General features: G+C 46.3%; 1 protein-coding gene across 2 annotated transcripts in view; it reads left to right on the top strand.

Moving 5' to 3' along the window:
* Positions 1-23,682, top strand: part of HIP1R (huntingtin interacting protein 1 related) — a 478,743-nt gene that overhangs the window by 184,580 nt on the left and 270,481 nt on the right. For both annotated transcript variants that reach the window (XM_086942942.1, XM_086942943.1), the window contains exons 4-6: positions 757-813; positions 8,570-8,650; positions 10,699-10,775. In XM_086942942.1, coding sequence (XP_086799068.1) covers positions 757-813; positions 8,570-8,650; positions 10,699-10,775 — 215 coding nt within the window. The remainder of the gene's footprint in view (positions 1-756; positions 814-8,569; positions 8,651-10,698; positions 10,776-23,682) is intronic.

The raw sequence follows: 23,682 nt of genomic DNA, 5'->3' as shown, positions 1-23,682 counted from the left end.
CGAGAGAAGCCCTTCAATAACACCTTGCCACGAGGTGTATGTTGAGATTCCCTTGTTGCAGGCGCATTGAGGAAACTCCAGCACCTCAGATTTTATAGAATTAGGCTCATTGAACAAGCGCCCCAGAAGAGCCTTCAGTAGAGTGGCATGGATTTAACTGCTATACCATTCAAATCACCATAGAATCTTACAACCATGACTCCACAAGTTTCCTAATCACCATGACTGGACACTAAAGGGGAGAGGAAAAATCAGAAAAAAATGTGTCTTTGTTCTTTACCTAGGTAGATGATCCTCCAGGCTCCCCTCTATGGAACTCTTCCTTTCAGATGTCTGAAGATCCACCTTTTTCAAAGGCATATGACTCCCACTTGAATATTTCTCTATCAATATCTGCTCTTTGCCTCTGTCAGATGTTTTAAATCTCTTTGATGGTCATTAAAGGAACCTCCAGACTATGTGCGTTGTCTGGGCTGATCCTGAAGGGAATTCTCTTCCCTGCAGTCAGTCTATTAATTTAAAAACGAGTTAGTTGAACCATAAGGTCACTTTCACATCAGATTCTGAAAAAACAACACATTGGTGCTTTTAGCCAGTTCACTCAGGATTAAGCCAGACCTTTCCAGAGACCAGCCTCGTCCCCTGCCCTCGAGGTACCCCTGCAGCTCACACCATGGAAGGTATCACATAAGAAAGTTGTGCGATGAAATGCAAATCACATTTCCTACTAATTCTTGTGTTTTTTCTTCACTTCAGGTCCTGCAAGACTGTCAGCGGCATCGAGGCAACATCCGTGAGATTGGGGAATTGTGGGTGAGTGAGCGATCATCTTTAAATGTATAGATATAGGCCAAGTGAGATTAATTTCTGGAAGCCCATCAAACATTAGGTGTAAGAATGGGATCAAGTTCAGATGTTGGAAAAACTGTGATTTAAGCACAGTGTAGAGGAGAGGTGGTGTGATAGATGTGCACGCACTACCATTGACAGCTTTATAATGGCTTTAGGAAGGTAGGAGTGGTATCTGCACCATATTTGTGTAGGTTCTGTCTGCAGCACTTGGCCCTGATAATCGCTGATTGTATTAGTAGCCTCAGGCTTGAACTTGGGTTGGATTACATATTTTCAGGCCTCCCATTCCCAATAAGGTGGCATACCTTCTTCTCCCTGGGAAGAACAACCGGTTACCTATGGGGTTCTACAGGGTTTCTCTCCTATCCTGTCATTGTTTAAATTGTAGTAGCACCCATCTTGGGTTAAAGTTCTTTTGCTCTGTAAATTTTCACCTCTGTAGTCTAAACTCATCCTAAAGTCAGTAGGTAGTTGGTGGTCAAGTGTTCATTTGTGATGAGAAACTTCTGTGGTTTGTGTGCTTTAGGTCTGATGTATTTTGGGTAAGCATGGGCGAATTTTGCGAATTCGCGATCCGCGAATTTGCGGATTTGCGAATTCGCGAATTTGTGCGAATTTGCGGATTTTTGTTTGTTTGCGTGTTCGCGGGGTTTTTTGCGTGTTCGCGGGGCTTTTTGCGTCTTCGCGAGCCGCTTGCATAGCGAAGTTACCCATGCAGTCGTTTATGGGAGAGGGAGAGATGGATAGATAGATAGAAAGAGAGGGAAAGAGAGAGGGAGAGGGAGAACGAGAGAAAGAAAGAGAGGCCGGATCTCTGAAGGGCCAGATTCCTGAGTTGCCCCTACAGAACATACAGCTTTTTATTTTTAGCAAAATGCATATGAAAATTGTGCTGTAAAGGTCTCTTTTAGTTTAACCCCTCCTGACAACTCAAAATGGGTGTATTTGCCATCCTCTCCCTTCTTCCTGTTTTTTATATCTGTAAGTGCTTCCTGATGAGGTTTAATTCCTTGGACAGGTGCCTCGTTGCCTACTTGTAACTATTCTCTGACCCTGCTTCAAGGGTCAGAGCAGGGTCAGAGAATAGTTGCAAGTAGGCAACGAGGCGCCAGGAAGCCATTAGCAGCAGGTGTCCAAGTTGAAGTTAATTTGTTTGTAACCCTTTTGTAAAAGGTTACAAAGAAATTAGGTTCAACTTTTGCACCTGCTGCTGTAACCCTTGCTTGGCTGAAAATTCGTCCCCGCTGATTCGCGGATTTTACCGCGATTTCGCGAGATTCGCAAATTTGCCCGCGAAACGGATTTTACGCCCACCCTTAATTTTGGGCCTTGCCTACCACCAAAAAATAGTGAGAAACTAGGGTATTCTCATCGAAGAACATATGGCTCACAGAGTTAGGCTCTTACTCCTGATAGCTGTTTGATATCCTTTTACAAATTTGGATTCTGGCTAGACCAACTTTCTCAGTTTGATGAACTGAATACAATTACATTGGGTAATGGTAACACATTGATTAAAATCATAACAACTGCTGCCTTAAGTGCTGCATAAAAACTAATTAACAGAAAACTCCCTTTCACATACTCCACCACTTAAATGTGTGGCATAGTCAAGACATGCCACTTTCAGCTACACATCCAATGATGCCTTCCGCCCTGGAGGCTAGCAGAGCCTGTCTGTGGCAACGTTTTCCTAAAAGGTGTCAATGTTTGGTTGATTCTCACGATCTGGGCACACCGGGGTCTAAAGCTGTACACCCATCGCCTTGATCGGCCTCCATGAGTCTTGTGGTTGTATCAGGCATGTGTCATCCGGTTTGTAGTCATGAACTTGAGGTTTTGGCTGAGTGTCTTATGTGGAAATAATGCCTGAAGGTATTTTGGTTTCTGGCCGTCACATGCTTTGAAGATGACGCAGATTAGTCTGAGGAATGTTCTCTGTGCCACCAGAGCCTTGCAAGAGTTATCCATGCCGCTATTCTTTGGTACTTTGTGATAGCCCCTCTGATTTCTTAGAAATATGTCTGTTTCTCAAACAATTGAAGTGTGGTTGTTTTCCAATCAAACCTAGGTATTGTTGGGTTTGTACATATGTTTTCACGAGCCATGTCACGAGAATTCAGCTGTGTCTGGAGGCTCGTGACAAGGTCGTGCATGTGGGGATTGTAATGTTTCAAACTTGCAGAATGTTACAGTTAGCAGGGTGTCTTTATGATATTAACTTATATGCTATTTTCCCTTTCTATTATTATTTATTATTTTCTCACATTTTAACATGTCTGGTATTGTTCCTCCTCCCGCATTTCTGTCATCACCAGGTGAACCACCTATGGCTTGGGAAATTTGGGAACCTGTTTTCTTAGCTTATGTTGAGGTACTAGAGGAAGGACAGTGTGAACCAGATAGGAAATTGTCTCTGCTTAAACATTGTTTGGGTGGTATAGCTTTAAAAGAATTCAAGACATTACCAGCTCTTGTAAATCCGGGTGAAATTGATGTTTATGAATACGCTTCTATGCAGTTAAACTCAAGATATGGTAAGAAAAAGAATGTTGTTATGGAGAGGTTCATTTTCTATTCTAGGAAGCAACGTTCTGACGAACCTGTAGAAGATTTTGTGTCAGCATTAAGATCTTTGGCTGCTACATGTGATTTTGAACACATATCTTACGAGCAAGTACTAAGGGACCAGATTTTGATGAGAACCAATAATAAGAAAGTCCAAGAACGCCTTTGGACAACTTCTGACATGTCACTCAATAATGCTATAGATATAGCAAAATCTATAGAACACTCAGAAAAATTTGTTAAAGAGATTAGAGGCAATGATAAAAGTGATGTGTTCAGTGTATCCAAGGATTTTGATAAATCTAGGAAGAATTTTTCACAGAGAAATGAGTCTTCTCACAGAAATGATAATAAGTTTAGGAATCAGAAATATGAGAAGAGAACCGCAAAACTATTATGTTTTAGGTGTGGGAGTGATGGACATTTAGCGGACTGTAAAAATTGTCCTGCCTTAGGTAAAACATGCTCAAAGTGTTACAAGAAAGGCCATTTTACAAGATGTTGCAAATCATTAGCAGGGAAGATGAATTGCATAAGTGAATTTTGTGATAACTGTCAATGCGATGATGACGAAACATTTCAGGTCAATACTGTGATTAATGTTTGTGAGGATGGGGAGTGCACTAAGTTTCCGTCTTGTTTCATAACCATTGATGGAGTAAGTTTGGAAATTTATGTAGATTCGTGTGCGTGGTACACCATCATTTCTTTGAAAGTATTTCAAGGGAATTTTCCCAATAAGGAATTGTGTGGATCTGATGTATCTCCTGGTGGGTATACAGGCCACAAAATTGATTTGATTGGTTATTTTATTGCCAACATACAATTTTCTGATCGACATATTTCTGGGAAAGTTTACGTGTCGAGATCTGGGTTATCGCTTTTAAGTTGGCCACACCAATACGATTTGGGAATGAAAATTGATCCCAGAGCTGATCCTCCAGTTTATGTTGTTCAACCATTTAACACTTCATGTGTCACTGGGGATAGTTCGTTGTTGGTAGAGGAATTACGCAAATCATTTCCTATTGTTTTCAGTGGGACCCTGGGTAGATACAAAGGATTCGAACATGTCATCAAGTTAAATGAAGATGCCATTCCAGTGAGGCATAGAGTAAGGAATGTTCCTTTATCTTACAGAGTTAAACTTAAAGAAATGTTAAAAGATCTGTGTGAAAAAAAAATAATTGAACCTATAGAATCGTCACCTTGGGTTTCCCCCATTGTGATTTCGGTTAAGTCCACTGGGGAACTTAGATTATGTATTGACCTCCGCAGTGTCAACAGTGCCATTTGGGTCGACTCACACCCCCTACCCAATCTTCATGAGATGGTCTCGACACTAGCTGGTGCTCAAGTTTTTTCATGTGTTGATCTTGCCAGCGCATATCATCAAGTTGTATTAGCTGACGAGTCTAAGAACATAACTGCATTCATCACGCCTGAGGGGTTATATAGGTTTTGTCGTATGCCCTTTGGGTTGGCAAGTGCAGCTTCAGTATTCCAAAGGTTAATGAGGGATACTTTGGAGGGCTTGAATGGTGCTATAGCATTTCAAGATGATATTTTGGTCTATGGAAGTGATGATATAGAACATGACAATAATTTAAGGTGTGTAGTTGCTGCTTTGGCGGAGAAAGGCCTTACGTTACGTCTTGACAAGTGCAAGTTTAGGCAAAAAGAAGTGGAATATCTAGGTCACACTATTAGTGGAATGGGAATCAAACCAAAGAAAAACCATGTGAAGAGCATCATTAATGCTCCGATACCCACATCAAAGGAACAACTTGTAGCTTTCTTAGGGTTGATTGAATTTTATGCCAAGTTCATTCCTAATTTTTCAGTAAAGGTTGACCCATTTAGATGTCTCTTTAAAAAAAATGCTAAATTTAATTGGACTGAGGAAATGACACGTGCTTTTCAATTTTTGAAAACATTCATTGTGGATGCTCCTTGTCTTAAACCTTTTGTAGTTGGTGTGAAATGCATCATTATGGTGGATGCCAGTTCTTCTGGTTTGGGTGGAGTACTTTTGCAGAAGGATGGTGAAAAGGAATGGGTTGTTGCTTATGCGTCGAGGGCTTTGAGAGATGCGGAAAAGAATTATTCTGTTATAGAAAGAGAGTTACTGGCTTGTGTTTGGGGGGCTGAGCATTTTAGACCTTTCCTTTGGGGTACAAGATTCTTAATTAAAACGGATCATAAGCCTTTGGTGTACCTCATGGCTCCAGGTGGTGGTAGGACAATGTCAGCACGTCTTGCAAGGCTAGCTTCAAGATTACAATCCTTTCAATATACTATTGAATATGTTCAGGGCAAAGCGAATGTACACGCTGATTGCATGTCGAGACTGATTTCTGACACGGAAGTCTCTGAGGTGATTAGTGAAGAGGAGTGTGAAGTTGCTTTTACCTTTCGTGATGTCAATTTAGTGTGCGGTGAACGGGTCTCATTGCAAGAGGACATTTGGATGGAAGAGATGGGTAAGGATTTGGAATTAGGATGTGTCAAAAAGTATCTTGTTGATGGTTGGCCTGAGCAGAGGAAGTTATCTGGAAGTATGATGGGGTTTTGTAAGGTCCAAGAGGAACTTGCATTGGAAAATGGTTTGATTCTGCGTGGTGATAAGATTGTACCACCATTTTCTATCAGAAACACCTTACTTGAGATTGCCCATGAGGGACATTTGGGGATATCCTTTACCAGAAGACGGTTAAAGGAATCTTTCTGGTGGCCAGGTATTGATTCATGTGTAGATCAGTTTGTGCGTACATGTGGGTTTTGCTCTAATAGTGACAAGACGGCTGTTGCTTTACGTCCTGAACCATGCCCAGTTGATTTACCCTCAGGTCCCTGGCGTAAATTGGGAATCGACATCATTGGCCCTTTTAGTTGCTTACCTAAGCAAGAAGCCTTTGGTATTGTACTTATAGACTACTACTCCAAGTGGCCAGAAGTTAAAATGGTTAAGGAGGTTACTTCTCGCCATGTGATAGAGTTTTTAGATGAGGTATTTTGCAGGGAAGGGATCCCTCAAGAAGTCGTGACCGACAATGGTCCGCAATTTGTGAGCAAGGAAATGGAAGATTTCTTTGTAAAATGTGGTATCATCCATAGGAGGATTGCTGTTTTCCACCCTGAAGCAAATGGCCAGGTTGAGCGTTTCAACCGTGTTGTTAAAGAAGCCATACAACTCTCTATCAAAGGAAATTTAAATTGGAGAAATGCTTTGCAATCTATGTTGTTAGCTTACAGGACTTCCCCAAACTCTGTGACTTTGGTCACTCCTTTCGAACTCTTACGTGGACGGAAGCCCAGCACCAAGTTAGTCCCTTGGTGGCTTAAAAAGAATTTAGTTGGGTCTGAAAATTGTTTAAAGGTAGATTTTGAGGCTGTTCAACACAGGGTCCAGTTATACAAGGACAAGATGAAACATGACTTAGCCAAAAGAATTGGTTCTACCTCCTCTCGTTCTATTAAGGTGGGAGATTCTGTCCGCATTAAAAAAAAGGAGGGTGTTAGTAAGGGTTTACCTGTTTGGTCTAGTCCAAAAAGGGTTATAGAAGTGTTTAGAAATGCGGTCAGGGTCGATGGAGGCTCTGTGTGGAATCTGAGCAGAGTTTCTTTGTTTCATGGACCTAATCAATCAGCGGATGATTTGGACAGCAATGTTTTTTTTGATTTGGAGGAACAGGGAGACCATGGGAAATCTTTTCGTACAGAATGTGATCCTAACGATATTAGGGCCACTTGTTCTTATCGTCTACCAGAATCTTCTCCTGACAATGCTAGAGACATTAGAGCTACTCGCTCTCATCGTTTACCTGCCCGGTTTGATGATTTTGTAATGAACTGATTTTTTTTTTTTTTTGTGTTTTTTTTTTGTGTTTTTTTTTAAGGGGGGAAGGTGTGTTGGGTTTGTACATATGTTTTCACGAGCCATGTCACGAGAATTCAGCTGTGTCTGGAGGCTCGTGACAAGGTCGTGCATGTGGGGATTGTAATGTTTCAAACTTGCAGAATGTTACAGTTAGCAGGGTGTCTCGTTAATCGGCATTACTGACTGGAACTCCGTTACTGAAGGACCACAATAAATTTGGTCTACTTTCAACTTCCTTTCGTGTGGTTTCTGACTTCCCTACAGGTATATTTTTCTGTTCTGGTCAGGTAGTAGATACACTGTCCTATGAATCGGTTTGGTAGTAGTAGCACTTTATAAAAAACAAATATGGTCAGGAAATTGATGGAGTCCAGGTTTACAGGAGGTAGGCAAGGAGGGAAGCGCAGTCACAGAACTGTTATAAGTAAAAGAGTGACTGAGCACCAGACCTGACAGATTATGGGCAGAGCGGAAGTTGAAATCATTGAGATGGTTGGAACATGTCCTATATCTGATATAAAATGCGGTGGAGGTAAGATCAGACCTTTTCCGTATTGCACAAATAAGGCAGGTAGGCTCTTATTAAGTTGCTAGTTAATGGCTGATATAGAAAGATTTTATCCAGACTCCAAAGCAGACACAAGGAGGTTCTTGGAGCATGGCATGAGAAAGGAAGTTTCGCAGTCTGAGGCTGGCCAGGCAGACACGTGGTCTTTCACAGTTGCCCTTTTAGACGCAGTGTTGGTCAAGAAAGATTTGCCCCCTAGAACAAGAGTTTTTAGATGGTACCTTATTGTTGGTCTATTAGCTACTTGGGAGCAGTTGCAATGATGCATTTATGTTTCAACTAGAAGCGTGATTGATTTCATAATATTGTGCAGGCTACCTGCTTCTATAATGCTGTCCAGAGTTTCTACTGCCAGAAAGAATAGAATCAGCACGTTGCACTGTTCCTGCCGGGTGATCGATACTGCCCTGGCCCTCGCTTGTGTTTGGTCGCACAGGCTTGTCAGGAGCTCTCCTGGTTTCCTTAGGCACCAGTTTACTCTGGTCCGCACCAGTCTCACTAACATACATTTTGGAGTCTTGGGCTATCTGTCCCCAGAGTCAACTCTTGGTCCGACATGAATGTGTCAGACTTGACAGTCAGTCTTTTATATCTGCCATGAATAAGCACTCCTAGCCAATACCTGAAATTACCTTAGCTTTTGTATTGCATGATGCAATTAATTCTTTTGTAAAATCTATTTTTTCTGTTTTTTTCCATAGGGACATTTACATGACCGATACGGACAACTTGTGAGCCTCTATGTGAAACTGTTACTCAATAAGATGAATTTTCACCTAAAGGTAAGCTGTTCTTTGCTCCATTTTAGCGCCAAATAGGTTGGTTGATTGCACTGAGCCCATTGACGGCTCACTTTGAACCGGAAGAGGAATATTTATGCACAGTGTTGGAGGGAGAGTTGGGACCCTCTTGTCGACCCTCTTGTCAGTCAGGCAAAAACTTTATTTGATTAATTAATATCATAAAAGTGCACAAAAACATACAATACAAAAGACCACGTTGCATAAAAAGAATCTGACCCCCTTCGAATTCACTGCTCCACAGACCCCCCACCCCCCGAAACCCCCCCACGAAATATACCATTGCTGCTCCGTGTCTTATCCCAGCAGAAATGTGCATTCAGCCCCCTCTGGGGCTGCCATTACAGCTGGTTTAAGGGCACAGCATTGGATATCAGTTTTAGTAAAATGAGTATGGTGGCAACATTTTTTGCCCGCGTGCCCCTATACAGAAATAGATTACGATTTCTGCTCGGATATCCCTGATGACCATAATTCGGATCTGCAGATATTGCTGTGTGGAGCTTCCACTTACGATGATGGGAAATGCAGTAGTTGTGCAGATTTTTCCCCAAGCATATATGGTAATTGGGCTTCTTTAAGCAAGTGTCGGTAGAGACGCAGTGCAAATGTGTTCTGCGTTCAGTCATAACTTTGTGGGAACTCCCAAACTGGTATCCATGCGTTCTGTACTTGTACTGAACTTCTAATTGTACAGCAAAAAAAGTTGCAAGTGGTGCAGGAGTGCAGGAAAGTGTTGTTTTTTGAGTGTTATGGAGAAAGGATATAATGTTGGAAAATGTTTTCACTCATGAGAAATTAAGCGAACAATCCACTAATGGATATTTGAGAATTTGCTTATGGTAAACTCTCTACCAAATTCCTTTTGCTATCTCCAAAATACCATACCATATCAAATTCGACCCAATGTTATTGGCTAGACTGAAACTCGATGGTTTCTTCTCAGGCTTGTCACCCTCAATTAATTGGCTGGGCTTTATCCTGGACTACACCGTATCCCTCTTCTCTCAAGTAAACAAAATCAGCCGCGTTTTCCTCCACTCTTTAAAAAACTTAAAGAACTATCTCTCACTCCCCCAGCTAAAATCTGCTTACAAATTAGTGATTTAACTTGTGGACTCGGGCTGTATCCTTGCGGGTGTTCCTCAAACAACCACTGCTCTGTTAAAAAGCCGCCTTTCACTGAATGGCAAGGTTGGTCTCTTAAAACCACAAACCACCTGTATTAAAACACCTTTAGTAGCTACCCTTGGAAGAAATATAAAGTATACAGTCTGACATCTAAAACCTTCCATTTGAAGAATCCTTCATACCTACCAAATGTGTTGACTGTCTGAGGAAGAGACTATGACGATTGAGGAGAAAGGACTGTTTCCTTCTTGAGTCCCCTAGAACCAGCATAGTCATGATAAACTCTTTTACCTAAGGTCTCCCCATCTCTGGAACTCTGTACCTAAAAATCCCAGATCTATGTCCACCAGAAAATTTCAGCACTCCTGTTTCGCCTGCACCTCAATTAAATTCACTGGCTTTTGCAAGAAGTAATGAACGCATCAGATGTGAGCTAGGAATAACTCGTACTTATTTTTCTTCTCTCCACCATCCCCTCCCTTCGTTATTCTGTTAAACTTATTACAGGTTTTTGATTTGTTTTATGCAACTATAATATTCCTTGTAGCATGCACTAATATGTTAGTGCAGTCAGCACTATATACAAATGATAAATAAAAAGGGAATTTTTGTATTTTTGCGTATGCTCATTTACAGCTGGTACTTGGATAAGTTGGGATGTATACGTAAACGTCTGCAGTGGATTAGCATGGATCAGCCAATCGAGGATTTGAATTTTTATCGCAAGAAAAATGTGTTCCTAGGAAATAGTTCTTTAGAGCTAAACTATTCTGCCTGCTTAATGGAGCGAGTTTTAGATCAGGCACTTGTGTAATATTAGTTGTTCACAAGTAGAATCCTATTTTGACTATTTGACTGAGAGGCTGAGTGCTTTAATTTCATATATATTTATTTTTTAGCATCCTGAGTTTCCACCTAATCTGGAAGTGTCAGACGAGGTGCTGGAGAAAGCCGCAGGCACAGATGTGAATAACATGTAAGTGGTGTGAGAATAAGCCGAGAACTCCAAAACCTCTTGTTCAAATGACGAATTTTTTACAAAATCCCCATAGACACCACCACCACCTTCCCCTGAACATGCCAAACTCGAGTGAAAAATAAAGTTCCCCAGTAGGATATCTATTGGTTCTGTTGAGTGCTGCATGTCACAGGTTTGGTGCCAGGTTGCTTTGCTACACAGACTATTTGTGGATATTAATTAGAAAGCGAGAGAGGAATTAATTGAATAATGAATAAAGTTAATAAAAAGCTAAATGTCTGTAAAAGTGGCGTGAAAAGTTTTATTCAATGTTCTTCTCAATAGAGTAAGATCTTCTCCTCTCACCTCTGTGAACCCCTGCTAACTGCAGTGGAACCCACACCTCCCAGCTGAGAGAACAGGCCTATTGTTTTTGCTTTTCTACGGCAAGCCCTTGCTCCAACGAGACAGAGTTCGCCATTGGGGGTTACACATGTAACCATGCCCTGTGTCCTATATAAAGGCCTTATTGCAGCAGTGCCATTTCACCAAAATCATTGCGGTAGGAGAAAGAAACTCAAGCTGTTTATTTGCTGATGAAACCACAGGAAGTGACGTCACACATGCACTCACAGACGCTCTTTCATATGACGATAGCAGTTCATTGGCCTTTATAAAAAAAATAGTATTAGTGACCCCTGTTATTTACAGCACTTTGACAGGCTAGGACTGTGGTATCCTGTCCTATGAATAAGACCAAATTATTAGCTGCTAAAATGAGCATAAAGTATTATAGATGGTAACAGTATATTTAACGCTCAGCATTCAATGCCTGCAGTGTAACGCGCAGGCATTAAAAGTGCCACTAGGACTAGTAATGATAATACGAAAATGCATTCTTATGACATGGACTGTACTGTATGTGTAAGAACTGATATCAGGGAATGATTTCAACACCTTATACCCACTCCTGCTCTTGTACCCGTTCTTGCATCCTCGCCGATATCTGGCTAATGTTTATCTGGAGTACTATGACAATGCCATCCTCAGAGAGCTTTGCCAAAATGGTTTTGTCGGGGTGCATCAGGTCAGCCAGTTTGCATGTTTAAAAAAAATATATATCGGATCACGTAGTACAAAATTCCATTCATGGGGTGGAGTGGTACCTCACCTTTTGTTACTGAAATTGTTTTATAGAGACTTCTCTTGAACTGCCGCATTACATGGTTACTAGTAGTCCATTGTGTTTGCAAAAAGCATGCAGGGGACACTGCTACTGGATACCAGTTGATGAAGGGACATCCTAATGCAACAGAACTGCTTCAGTCCCTAACCCGCCACATTGCTAACCAGATTCATGCAGGACAAACCAGCAGTGTTCATGCAACAGAACCCACAAGGCGCCTCTAAGTCCCAGCATCCCCATCTCATCCAATTCCCCTGCCCTATGTACCACACCACGAACTGAGTTGCTACACCCAGTTAGTAACCTCTATCAGCGCAAGTGGAGAATGAGCCAAGAGAATGCAGACAGGAGCACTTTAAAATCCCCCTGAAGACACTACCACTAAATGATCTAGATTAACAAACCCGCTAATCTTGTGGACCGTATCGATGCCAGCATCAACAGAAGCAAAGAAATCTTCGCCATTGTAAAATATTTCACCTCACCATTGGCTGCCTCCAACTCAATTACCCCCTTCTATCTCAATTCTTCAGCAACAAAATCACCACATTTGGAGCAACTTCAGCCCTCCACCGTACCCGACAGACCTGGCCAAACAACTCCCGATCTCATACATAGAAACTATGCTAACTACATGGCCCATCATCACCCCAGAAGATACAGTCGTCTCCATAAAGTCCTTCCATCCGGGGCCCAAACGGACCCTTGCCCCCACCATGCGTATTCCAGAGGACTGCAGCCCATCAGTGCCATGCTCACACCCATACTGAATGCCTCCACCTCTTCTGCGACTTTCCCAGATGCTAGGAAACTCGCAACTGTCCTTCCACTGCTGGATAAACCCTCTACAGATCCTTCAAAGCTCGACAACTACAGACCAATTCCCCTGCTACCATTCCCCTGCTACCATTCCCGGCCGAGGTCTTCGAGATAATCGTTAACAGACAGACCACCGAATGTCTTAACGACCACCGACTCCTCGACCATACTCAGTCTGGTTTCAGACCCAAGCACAGCATGAAAACTGCCCCCTTTGCCGCCATGCATGACATCCGCATGACTCTGGACAGAGGATACACGGCGGCCCTCATTCTCCTGGACCTCTTTGCAGCATTTGACAGTCTCCCACTCCATCCTCATTCAATGCCTACACAACATCAGAAAACAAGGACAAGCACTCCAATGTATCTGCTCCTCCTTGGCTGGAAGGACCCCGTCGGTCAGCCTGGCACCGTACATCTCAAGCGCCTGCAATCTGTGGAGTTCCGCAAGGATTCGCCCTGATCCCGACCCTCTTCTACGCATACATGAGCCCTCTAGCTAGCATAATACGCTCTCACAACACCAAGGTCCTCTCCTGCCCTGGGGACACGCAACTTATTTGCTCCCTTATGGACAAAACACCCAGTACCCAGATGAAGTTCAATGCCTGCATGCCTGAAATAGTCCACTTGATGAAGAGCAAATATCTAAAGCTTAACACTGACCAGACCGAAATCGTTCTCTTCAGGAAGAGCACGTCACTCTGGGACTCCACTTGGTGGCCAACAGAGCTAGGCAGACACCCACACCCACCCTCACCCACGCAAGAACCTCAGGCTCATCATTGACGGCAAACTCAACATGACCGCCAAGTCAATGTCGTCACTGCCTCCTCACGGTACCTCAAAGATGCTGAGGAATATTTTCAAATGGCTCCCAATCAGCACCTGTAAAACAGTCAAGGACACCCTGATCACAAGCAAGCTGGACTTCAGGAATGCCCTTTATGCCGAGATCAAATATAAAAGTCACCAGAAGACTGCAGACCATTCAGAACTCGGTCGCGAGAATCACTCTCAACCTCCCACACTCACACCACACCACACCTGAAGGAGCTCCACTGGCTCCCCATCCGCAAATTAGAACAATTCAGACTCCTCATGCACATTCTTAAGGCACTGCTTAACATTGGCCCAGTATACCTCAACAGTCGCATCAGCTTTCATGAATCTTCCAGACACCTCATCTTGTCTGCACTCCTACTTGCACAAATCCCACATACAAGGAAAAAACCGATCTGGTTCGAGCCTTCTTCTACATCACTCCTAAAATGTGGAACGACCTGCCGCTAGAAAAAAGAGCCTCCTCCTCACTTTTTTATTTATTTCTCATTTTTTTCTTTTATGGAGTTTGATCCAGCGCGAACTTGACCCGCAGGTATCCGGTATCAGAGCGCTTTACATAGCTCCATTTACGTTACATGAGGACACATTCATTTTTGTTAGGCACAGGGAGATTAAGTTAATTGCCCAGACTAACCGGATGTTCAGCATCATTGCCGAGACTCAAACCTGGTTCCCCAGATTCAAGGTTGACCGCCTGTAAGGGTGGGCGATCTGCGGGCCGGAAAAGCAGGCGAGGAGGCCGTATGTAGTGTGCTATTCTGTAGGTTTATTTATACAAGGAGGCAGAATCAATGTCACAACAAAAAGGAAGGTAAGAAGGGTTCCGGGTTCGCAGTCCGCTCCGGGTCTTGGGTGTAGTCCTGGGTCTGGGATTCTCCGACAGCTCCGGTGTAGGGGAGGTCCACGGAGGGCAGTAAGAGAAGAAACAAAGGACCGTTAGTCTTATCCTTGATCAGATGTTATATCGAACACCGTCACCCGGGTCGTGAGGGGGTGGGAAGAGAAAGGATATCGTGAGGAAAGGAGGGTGTAGGGAGGTCGGAACACAAGGGGGTTTATAGAAAGGGTGTCGGGAAGGGGTGTGTGGGAACGGGGACACGGGGTCACTTCAAACAGTGCAAGTGCTGTACAAATATGCTACAGTGTGGGGTATGTGATGCTAAAGAGAAGGGTGTATTTACAGGGCGTTACTAGGACTCCTATTGAGTAGGGGTAAGGAAGGCTTAAGACACTCACCCGGTCCGCCGTAACTCTCCAAGTGAGTTACGGCCGCTCTTCAGCCACCTCCTGTGGGCTCCACCACTCTTCGGTCCACACGTCTCCGTCACACGTCTTCTCTCCTTCTTCAGCTCCAGTCCGAATCTCCTGCCACAAAACTCCGACAGGGAGTTCTGCTCGGATCCCGCTTTTATCCTGTGCTGACTCTGCCGCTAAGGCGGGACTTCCGGGGTCGGAGGGATATACTTCCTCCGGGCTCTTGGTTCTGGTTGGTCCCTGGGGAAGAGAGAAGGGCGGAGCCTCGTGGGTTATGGCCGGATTGCCGAGCTCTGTCTTTGCCATAGGATATGGTGTGCGCTTTTGTAGTCCCGGTAGTGGAAGAGACCGAGGTAGGTGCGGGGTAGAACAGCCGTCCTGGGAGGCCCGCGGGGCCGCCACCTCACATACCCTTCCCCTAGCTGTCCTTCTTGTACTGGATGGAGTATGAGGGTAGCGTGACAGATAATCGGCATTGCCCTGATCTGCCCCTTTTCTGTGTAGAGTTTTGAAGTGGAAGGGCTGAAGGGAAAGAAACCAGCGGAGGACCCGGTCGTTCTGGCCTTTGTTCCGGGCCATCCACTCCAAGGGAGCGTGGTCAGTATAGAGGATAAAGTCCCGGCCCTCCAAGTAGTACCTTAGGCTGTCAATCGCCAACTTTATGGCCAGGGCTTCTTTTTCCACCACTGCGTAGTGTTTTTCCCTGGGAAATAGTTTACGACTAACATAGAGAATGGGCCTTTCGTTACCTAGGGGATCTTTTTGTGACAGCACCGCCCCCAGCCCATGTTCGGAAGCATCGGTCTGCAGGATAAAGGGCAAGGAGTAGTCAGGGGGTATCAAAACAGGGCTTGAGGTCAAGGCTTCTTTCAGATCAACAAATGCGTGCCAGGCTTCGGGAGAGGGGTTTCGTAACAGCTCATCAGAACGGTTAGTCTTCTTGAGAAGATCCGTCAGGGCGGCGGCTCTCTGGGAGAAGTTGGGCACGAACCGCCGATAATACCCGAGAAGCCCTAAAAAGGCTCGAAGGTCTTTCTTTGTTTGTGGAAAGGATAGGGAACTGATAGCCACGGTTTTGCTTTCCTGGGGTCTTATTAGCCCCTCCCCCAGAAGATACCCCAGGTATTTGACAGTCTTTGCCGCTAGAGTGGTTTTGGCGGGATTTATGGCGAAACCAAAAGAACCCAGGGAAGTGACAACGCTACATAGATGTTTCACATGTTGTGGCCAATTGTCGCTGAATATGACGATGTCGTCTAGATAGGCGCCCGCGTACTGTGCATGGGGTCTCAAAACATGGTTCATTGCACGCTGAAAGGTGGCAGGCGCCCCGTGAAGACCAAAGGGCATGACTAGGAACTGGTATAACCCCTCAGGGGTGGAGAAAGCTGTCTTTTTCTTGTCTTGTTCCCTGAGGGGTATTTGCCAATACCCCTTACAGAGGTCCAGGGTGGAAATATACTTCGCCTTCCCTATCCTCTCTATCATTTCGTCCACCCTGGGCAAGGGATAGGTATCGAATGAGGATATTTTGTTGACCTCTCGAAAGTCGATACAGAAGCGGACCGACCCGTCGGGTTTTGGGACAAGGACTATAGGGGAATTCCAGTTGCTTACTGAGGGTTCTATGATTCCCATCCTTTGCATGTCTTCTATCTCCTGCCTTATGACCGCCCGACGGGCCTCGGGTACTCTATAGGGTCGTAGCCGGACCACCTTTCCTGGCTCAGTTTCGATGGCATGCTCAGTGATACTGGTTCGACCTGGGGAAGAGGAGAAGACTCTCTGAAGGGGTCCTAGGGCTTTGCGGAGTTCCTGGACTAGAGCAGGAGGCAGTTCAGGGTCTACACAAGGGTCAAAAGGAAAGGTCAGGGTTGGGCTGGTTCCTGTTAACACCAGCCGGGGCCCTTCCCATTTTTTAAGCAGATTCACGTGGAATATCTGGGAGACACCGCGTGTTGCATCCAGTTCCACCTCATAGGTAACCGGCGTGACCTGCTGTAGAATGGTGTAAGGGCCCTGCCAACGACCTAGGAGTTTCTGGTCGGACGAGGGCATCATAAGAAGGACCAAATCGTTAACAGCAAATACTCTGGGACGGGTGCCTTTGTCATATTGTTTCTTCTGGCTGGTTTGGGCATTTTCGAGGTTCTGTCGGACTATGTCCCGTATCATGGCTAGATGTGTTTTGAGGTTATCCAAGTATTCTGGAAGCGGCCGAGTGCGATCCGGCTCTGCTTCCCAGGCCTCCTGTGCCATGTCTAACAGGGTGCGGGGAGGCCGGCCATACAGCAGCTCATAAGGGGAATAGCCGGTGCTGCTCTGCGTTTTACAGCTTATGGCGAACAGAGCCAGTGGCAACATATCCTCCCACCTTTTTGCTTCCAGACCCAAAAGCTTCTTGAGAGTTTGTTTGAGGGTGGCGTTGTACCGTTCGACCAAACCATCCGTTTGCGGATGGTAGGCAGAGGTACGGATTTGCTTAATCCCCAGCTCAGCACAGACCCGCTTCATAAGGGCTGACACGAAAGGTGTACCTTGATCAGTCAAGATCTCTCTGGGAAAGCCTACGCGAGAGAACAGGGTGATCAGGGCTTTTGCTATCGCCTGGGTAGTGGGTTGGCGCAGGGGTATGGCTTCCGGGAAGCGGGTGGCGTAGTCGACTATGACTAACGCATAGCGACACCCGCTGCGGGAAGGTAGGAGGGGGCCTATGATATCCATTCCTATCCTACTGAACGGGACGTCTGAGGGGTAGGGGTTGTAAAGGGACTCTGGGTGGTCGGTAACGGCTGTTTTTCTGACAGACCACGCACTCCCTACAGTAGGTTTTGATCATTTGGTGTACCCCCGGCCAATAGAATTTCTCCAGGACTGCTTGACTGGTTTTCTCATCCCCAAAGTGACCCCCTAAAAGGTGGCTATGAGCAAGGAAGAGGACTTTGTGCTGGAAGGGACCTGGGATGAGCAACTGGGCGTTCTGTTGTGTCCCCCCTCCCCGGTACAGCAACCCGTTTTTCTTGAAAAAGTAAGGACCTACTTGCAAGGGATCTTCGTGGTCAAGGGCCCTTCCCCAGGCTTCCTGCAGGAGGGGATCCTCCTGTTGTGCCGCCCTGAATTCTCTATCGGTCTGCCAGGGATGGTCTTCGGTTAACACGGGATAGGCGCTGACATACTCTTTCTTTTCTTTTCTCCTCTGGCTTTTGGGTTTATGTGGTTTGGGTGTAGACTCCGGGGTAGACTGTCCCTGATAAGGAGCATCCTTCCACTATTGGGTCAGAGAATCCGAGGTCTCCTGAAGTAGTGTGGGTAATCCCGGATAGTCACTCCCCAGAATGGCTTGTTCAGGGAGAGCAGGTACGAGGCCTACGGTGAGGTTGGTTCCTGGATCCTTCTGATGATGGATCCGTACTTGAGTGGTAGGGTAGTGCTTGGTGTCCCCATGGACACATTGGATGGCCACTACTCCCGTAGGGTGTTGGACAGGATGGGCCAGATCTTGGGGTCTTACTACACTCTGACGGCACCCAGTGTCAGCCAGGGCCATCAATCGTCGTCCATCCACAGAAACCTGACAGTGAAACGGCGGGGGAGCGGCCCCGGGAGGGTGACACAGGTAGTTCCGTACCAGGCCGATCTCCATTGGCTCCTCCTTCTGCGGGCACATCCGTGCGATGTGCCCAAACCCACCACATGAGTAACACTGGGGACCGGGGTTGGGGGGTCGGAACAGGACCGGTGAGGGCAGAAGAGGTGGAGGTTCCGGTCTTCGTGCTGTTTGGGGACGAGGGGGACGTGAGACCATACTATGGGAATACTTGTGTGAATGTTCTTCCTTTCCCCGTTGGAGCTCTTGAGCCCGGCTATAGGCAGAGGCTATCTCTATGGCGGTTTCAAGAGTGAGTCTAGAGTGTTGCCTTACCCATCGCTGGGTGGCCGGGTGCAAGGAGTTCAGAAATTGTTCAAGATATATTTTTTCAAGGATATTGTCTTTGGTGGATGTCTCGGGTCGGAGCCATCGGTTGGCGAGATCCTTGATCCGAAAGGAGAGAGCTCTCGGATTCTCCTGAGGCTTCTCCTTTGCTTGTCGCAGTTGAACCCTGTAGGTGTCATCATCGATGCCTAAACGTTCCAATATACACCGCTTGATATCTGCATACGGGGTGGTGCCTTGGATGTTGGCCTGCTGGTAGGCCGCTTGTAAGTCGCCGGTCAGAAGGGGACCTAGGTATTGACCCCATCGATCCGCAGGCCAGTTGGCCGCTTGGGCTAGCCTTTCAAAGTTGGTGAAGAAGTAGTCCAGGTCCTCTCCCGGGACATACTTCTGTAAAACGACTGACGGGAAAGAGGAGACCGGTCTAGGTTGTCCCAGGCGGTAGTTAGCTTCTCCATTGTTTGTTCATGGGCCACCCCCTGACCCTTAAGGACGTCATGGAGCTGTCCCCTGTCGGTCTCAGCGGTCTTGAGAAATTGTTCCATAAGCTTCCCGAATAGCTCCTGGGATTCCGCCATCTGTTTCACCACGGCCTCCATGCCTCCAGCAGATCCCACTTCTGACACCAGATGTAAGGGTGGGCGATCTGCGGGCCGGAAAAGCAGGCGAGGAGGCCGTATGTAGTGTGCTATTCTGTAGGTTTATTTATACAAGGAGGCAGAATCAATGTCACAACAAAAAGGAAGGTAAGAAGGGTTCCGGGTTCGCAGTCCGCTCCGGGTCTTGGGTGTAGTCCTGGGTCTGGGATTCTCCGACAGCTCCGGTGTAGGGGAGGTCCACGGAGGGCAGTAAGAGAAGAAACAAAGGACCGTTAGTCTTATCCTTGATCAGATGTTATATCGAACACCGTCACCCGGGTCGTGAGGGGGCGGGAAGAGAAAGGATATCGTGAGGAAAGGAGGGTGTAGGGAGGTCGGAACACAAGGGGGTTTATAGAAAGGGTGTCGGGAAGGGGTGTGTGGGAACGGGGACACGGGGTCACTTCAAACAGTGCAAGTGCTGTACAAATATGCTACAGTGTGGGGTATGTGATGCTAAAGAGAAGGGTGTATTTACAGGGCGTTACTAGGACTCCTATTGAGTAGGGGTAAGGAAGGCTTAAGACACTCACCCGGTCCGCCGTAACTCTCCAAGTGAGTTACGGCCGCTCTTCAGCCACCTCCTGTGGGCTCCACCACTCTTCGGTCCACACGTCTCCGTCACACGTCTTCTCTCCTTCTTCAGCTCCAGTCCGAATCTCCTGCCACAAAACTCCGACAGGGTGTTCTGCTCGGATCCCGCTTTTATCCTGTGCTGACTCTGCCGCTAAGGCGGGACTTCCGGGGTCGGAGGGATATACTTCCTCCGGGCTCTTGGTTCTGGTTGGTCCCTGGGGAAGAGAGAAGGGCGGAGCCTCGTGGGTTATGGCCGGATTGCCGAGCTCTGTCTTTGCCATAGGATATGGTGTGCGCTTTTGTAGTCCCGGTAGTGGAAGAGACCGAGGTAGGTGCGGGGTAGAACAGCCGTCCTGGGAGGCCCGCGGGGCCGCCACCTCACACCGCCCTAGCCTTTAGGCCAACTCCTCTCCTCAGTTCTTGAATTCTGCAAGAAGCTTAAGACCTGGCTTTTCAAGTAGTCCCACTAAGCCCTAGGTGTGACTCGACTCACATCTGCTCCGCGACAGGATTCCTTCCCTGGTGACAGTGCGCTGTACAAATCTGCATAACATCACCTGGCCCTAGGGCCTGACTCAAGATAACATTTGACTGCTAAAGGAGCATGTGGCCCGTCACAAACATGATCTGAAGAGACTGATGCAGTTCTTTTCTTTTCCAAATCGGCCACCATTGCACTTGTATGTATGTGATATTTTTCTGATGAATACTTAAAAGTGCAGCTTCCTCACCTTTGCAATGTCCCCAGATGCTAAATAGGTGGAGCCATGCAGCTCTGCGTTGAGTTCGTTCCTTCACGGATATGATAGAGCTGCATATAACCACCACCCTGAGTATCAATGTCCGTTCCTTTCTTTCCACACTTTTGTGGTTGGATCCAGAGCCCGATCTTTCTTTTTCCTCATTAGTTGGCATGTTTCTTCCTAACAATCTTCTTTTTTCAAGTGTGCAAGGGAACTATCTCCCTCATAAAACTTCAGGTTTTAAACCTTGTAGGGTTTGTTGCAACCAGATGTCTGACAGACTCCCATAAGTATATCTCTGGTGTTTGGAGTTGGTGTACAACCCATAGTCTTGCCAGGAGTGCGCATTTATGAATTAGAGTGAGATCTGGGAACATTAAGCTAAGATGTAAGTCGCCGAGCACCGAAAGAAGAAATGGAAGCCCCTCTCGAAGTAGAGAGTGCAAACACCTGCCTGCTCTTGGGCCGTTGTAGCAACAGGTCCTCGTTGCGGTCAAGTCTTCCAGTAAGTCGGAGTCAAAGCGGAAGTACAAGGAAGCCAAGTGGGACTTATCTCGATCACGTCACTCTTTGCCAGAGAAGTTCATGTGGATTTTAGGATGCCTCTTGATTTTGCTCCCACTCCCCACCGAGGACCTGATTATGCAGCTGATCCTGAAGCACCCTGAGTTTTTGGGGGCATCGGCGAAGTTGCAATAGATTGAAGCCTTTAAAGCGGCCATGTTGCCAATCTTCTGGTTCCCTCTGGTGTGCCTTTGAGACCCAAGGATCTGCGGAGCCCTCCAGTTGGGTTAGCCCTGGTGGGTCTGTCCTCGTTCCCATGTGTGCATTCGGAACTTGTCTCCCATTCCACTCCAACATCGGAGCAGACTTTAAATCAAGCACCAAAATGCTGCTCCATTTAACATCGAGATGGTACTGACGCCACCGAAGGAAGACCATGTCCCAGTAGTTCTGATCCAAACGAGGTCAGCTCCTGGAGCCAATCTGACACACCTGGTCCCAGTCCAATCAAACTCTGACAGAACCATGCCTTTACATCAGATCTACCCCCACACCACCAAGCACTACTATAACTTTTTGTTTCCGACTCTGATCAAAGTCAACCAGCAATCAGAAATAACTATGGAAATGATGAAGAATATTTCCCCCCACACTATGATGATGAGGATGACAACCTATACATAGATTTTCAGGAGCCTAGTGGTTTGAACACTTTCCCGGACACTGGGTTGTGTTCTCCTCCTGGACCAACAGCTGCGAGACTGCTTCCCTCGCTGTGGTGTTAAGACGTAGAGCAGAGTTATTCGACTTACAGCTGCCATCTATAGAGGTTTAAATCAAAGCTTTAACAGAGGTTTTGCAGCCTTTGCAGGTTTTATCTAAGCCTTTGTTGCAATCCAGGGAAGTCCTGCCTGACACCCTCATGAGCGCCTGATCTTAGCCTTGTTCCTGTCCTCCAGTGGACAGGCAAGCAGCCTGGTGTCACAGGCTGACATCAGGTGACCCTAACTTCTTGACACAGCAGCCTACGCCAGAAAGACCGGTGGTTCAAACTTTCATCAGTAGGGTGATTTCCCCCCCCCCCCCCCCCCCCCACTTCATTCCCTGCGACCCCTCAGACACAGAGTTGAAGGGAACAGAAACATTTGGTAAACAGTGATTTCATTGGCTAGACCCCCCGGGCATTCAATGCCAGCTGTCTGCTAGGGAGATATTCTCAAACTTTGCAGGACAAGGTTAGCAAGTTCTTGCCAGCAGTCGCTGAGGAATTCTGGACCAACCTGGCTCAAACCATCCAGGGGCGCTGTAACATGTTTGTGGCCTGATGTTGCACCTGCACTGTGGACCTTTACATGCCAAACCTTTGGATGTCTTGTTTGTTGTATGTCTGGCCAAGCGAGGACTTGCAATGGGCACCATTAAATGTTATTTGACGGTCATTTTGATGTGTGCTGGACCAGCTGTCCTTGTTCATATCACCTGTTGTGACGAGGTCTCTTAAAGGTTTGAGACTTGTTTATTCCAAAACCCTGTGTGTTGCCACAGCAGCAGGATCTACATGTTAAGTTATAGAAATGTATAACGCGAGCTGCTCCTCATGAGTGTCCCGGGGCAAAACCGAACCGGGTAATGCACTAAGCTTCAGGTGAATAGATGAGTTTTGAATTTTTTCTTGAAAACAACTGGATCCTGATGGTGCGCAAGACAGGAGAAAGAGCATTTCATGCAACCGCTGCTTTCACTGCAAAAGAGCTGCCCCCTATCCTCCGACGCTTGAAACGTGGGACCTGGGCATAACATAAGGATGAAGAACGCAAGGAGCGCGCAGGAACATAAAAGGAGAAACGCCTCTGTAAGTAAAGAGGGCCACCTCCGTGAAGCGCACGGCAGGCCAAAATCAAGAGTTTGAATTTCACTCTATCCACCATAGGAACCAATGAAGAGAGCGCAACTGTTGACGCACACTGTCCCTGGCCGACAGACCCAATAAGAGTCTGGCTGCAGTATTTTGTTTCACCTGTGACATCTTCAGCAGGTAGCCTGGAACGCTAGCATAAAGAGCATTGGCGTAATCCAGCCGAGACCAGAGCAATGCACAGGTGACAGTTACCCTCGCCGCCTGCGGCAGGAGAGGAAAAAATCTTCTAAAAGTTTTAAGCAGGCCGAAGCAACAGCCGGTCAGCTTCTTGATATGTATTGAAAAGGAAAGCTCTTCATAGAACCAGACCCCCACTTTTTTTGCTGGCTTTCCTGTTGAGGTTGGTAGAGGGTACTCAGAAGGCCAGAGCTGCTCTCTAAAATTGAGGCCTCACTTTCCTAATGAGCGCTCCCTTTGAATTAATGACTAACTGCCCGCTATGTTTCCTGACTCTGAAGACTAATCTTGACCATGATAACTTAAGTTCGTCACATGAGTAAACTCC

This window comes from Lissotriton vulgaris, chromosome 11 (genome assembly GCF_964263255.1).
Source record: "Lissotriton vulgaris chromosome 11, aLisVul1.2, whole genome shotgun sequence".
NCBI classification, from domain to species: domain Eukaryota; kingdom Metazoa; phylum Chordata; class Amphibia; order Caudata; family Salamandridae; genus Lissotriton; species Lissotriton vulgaris.
Note: the sequence above shows the minus strand (reverse complement) of the source record. Positions and strands in the feature narration are given on the sequence as shown.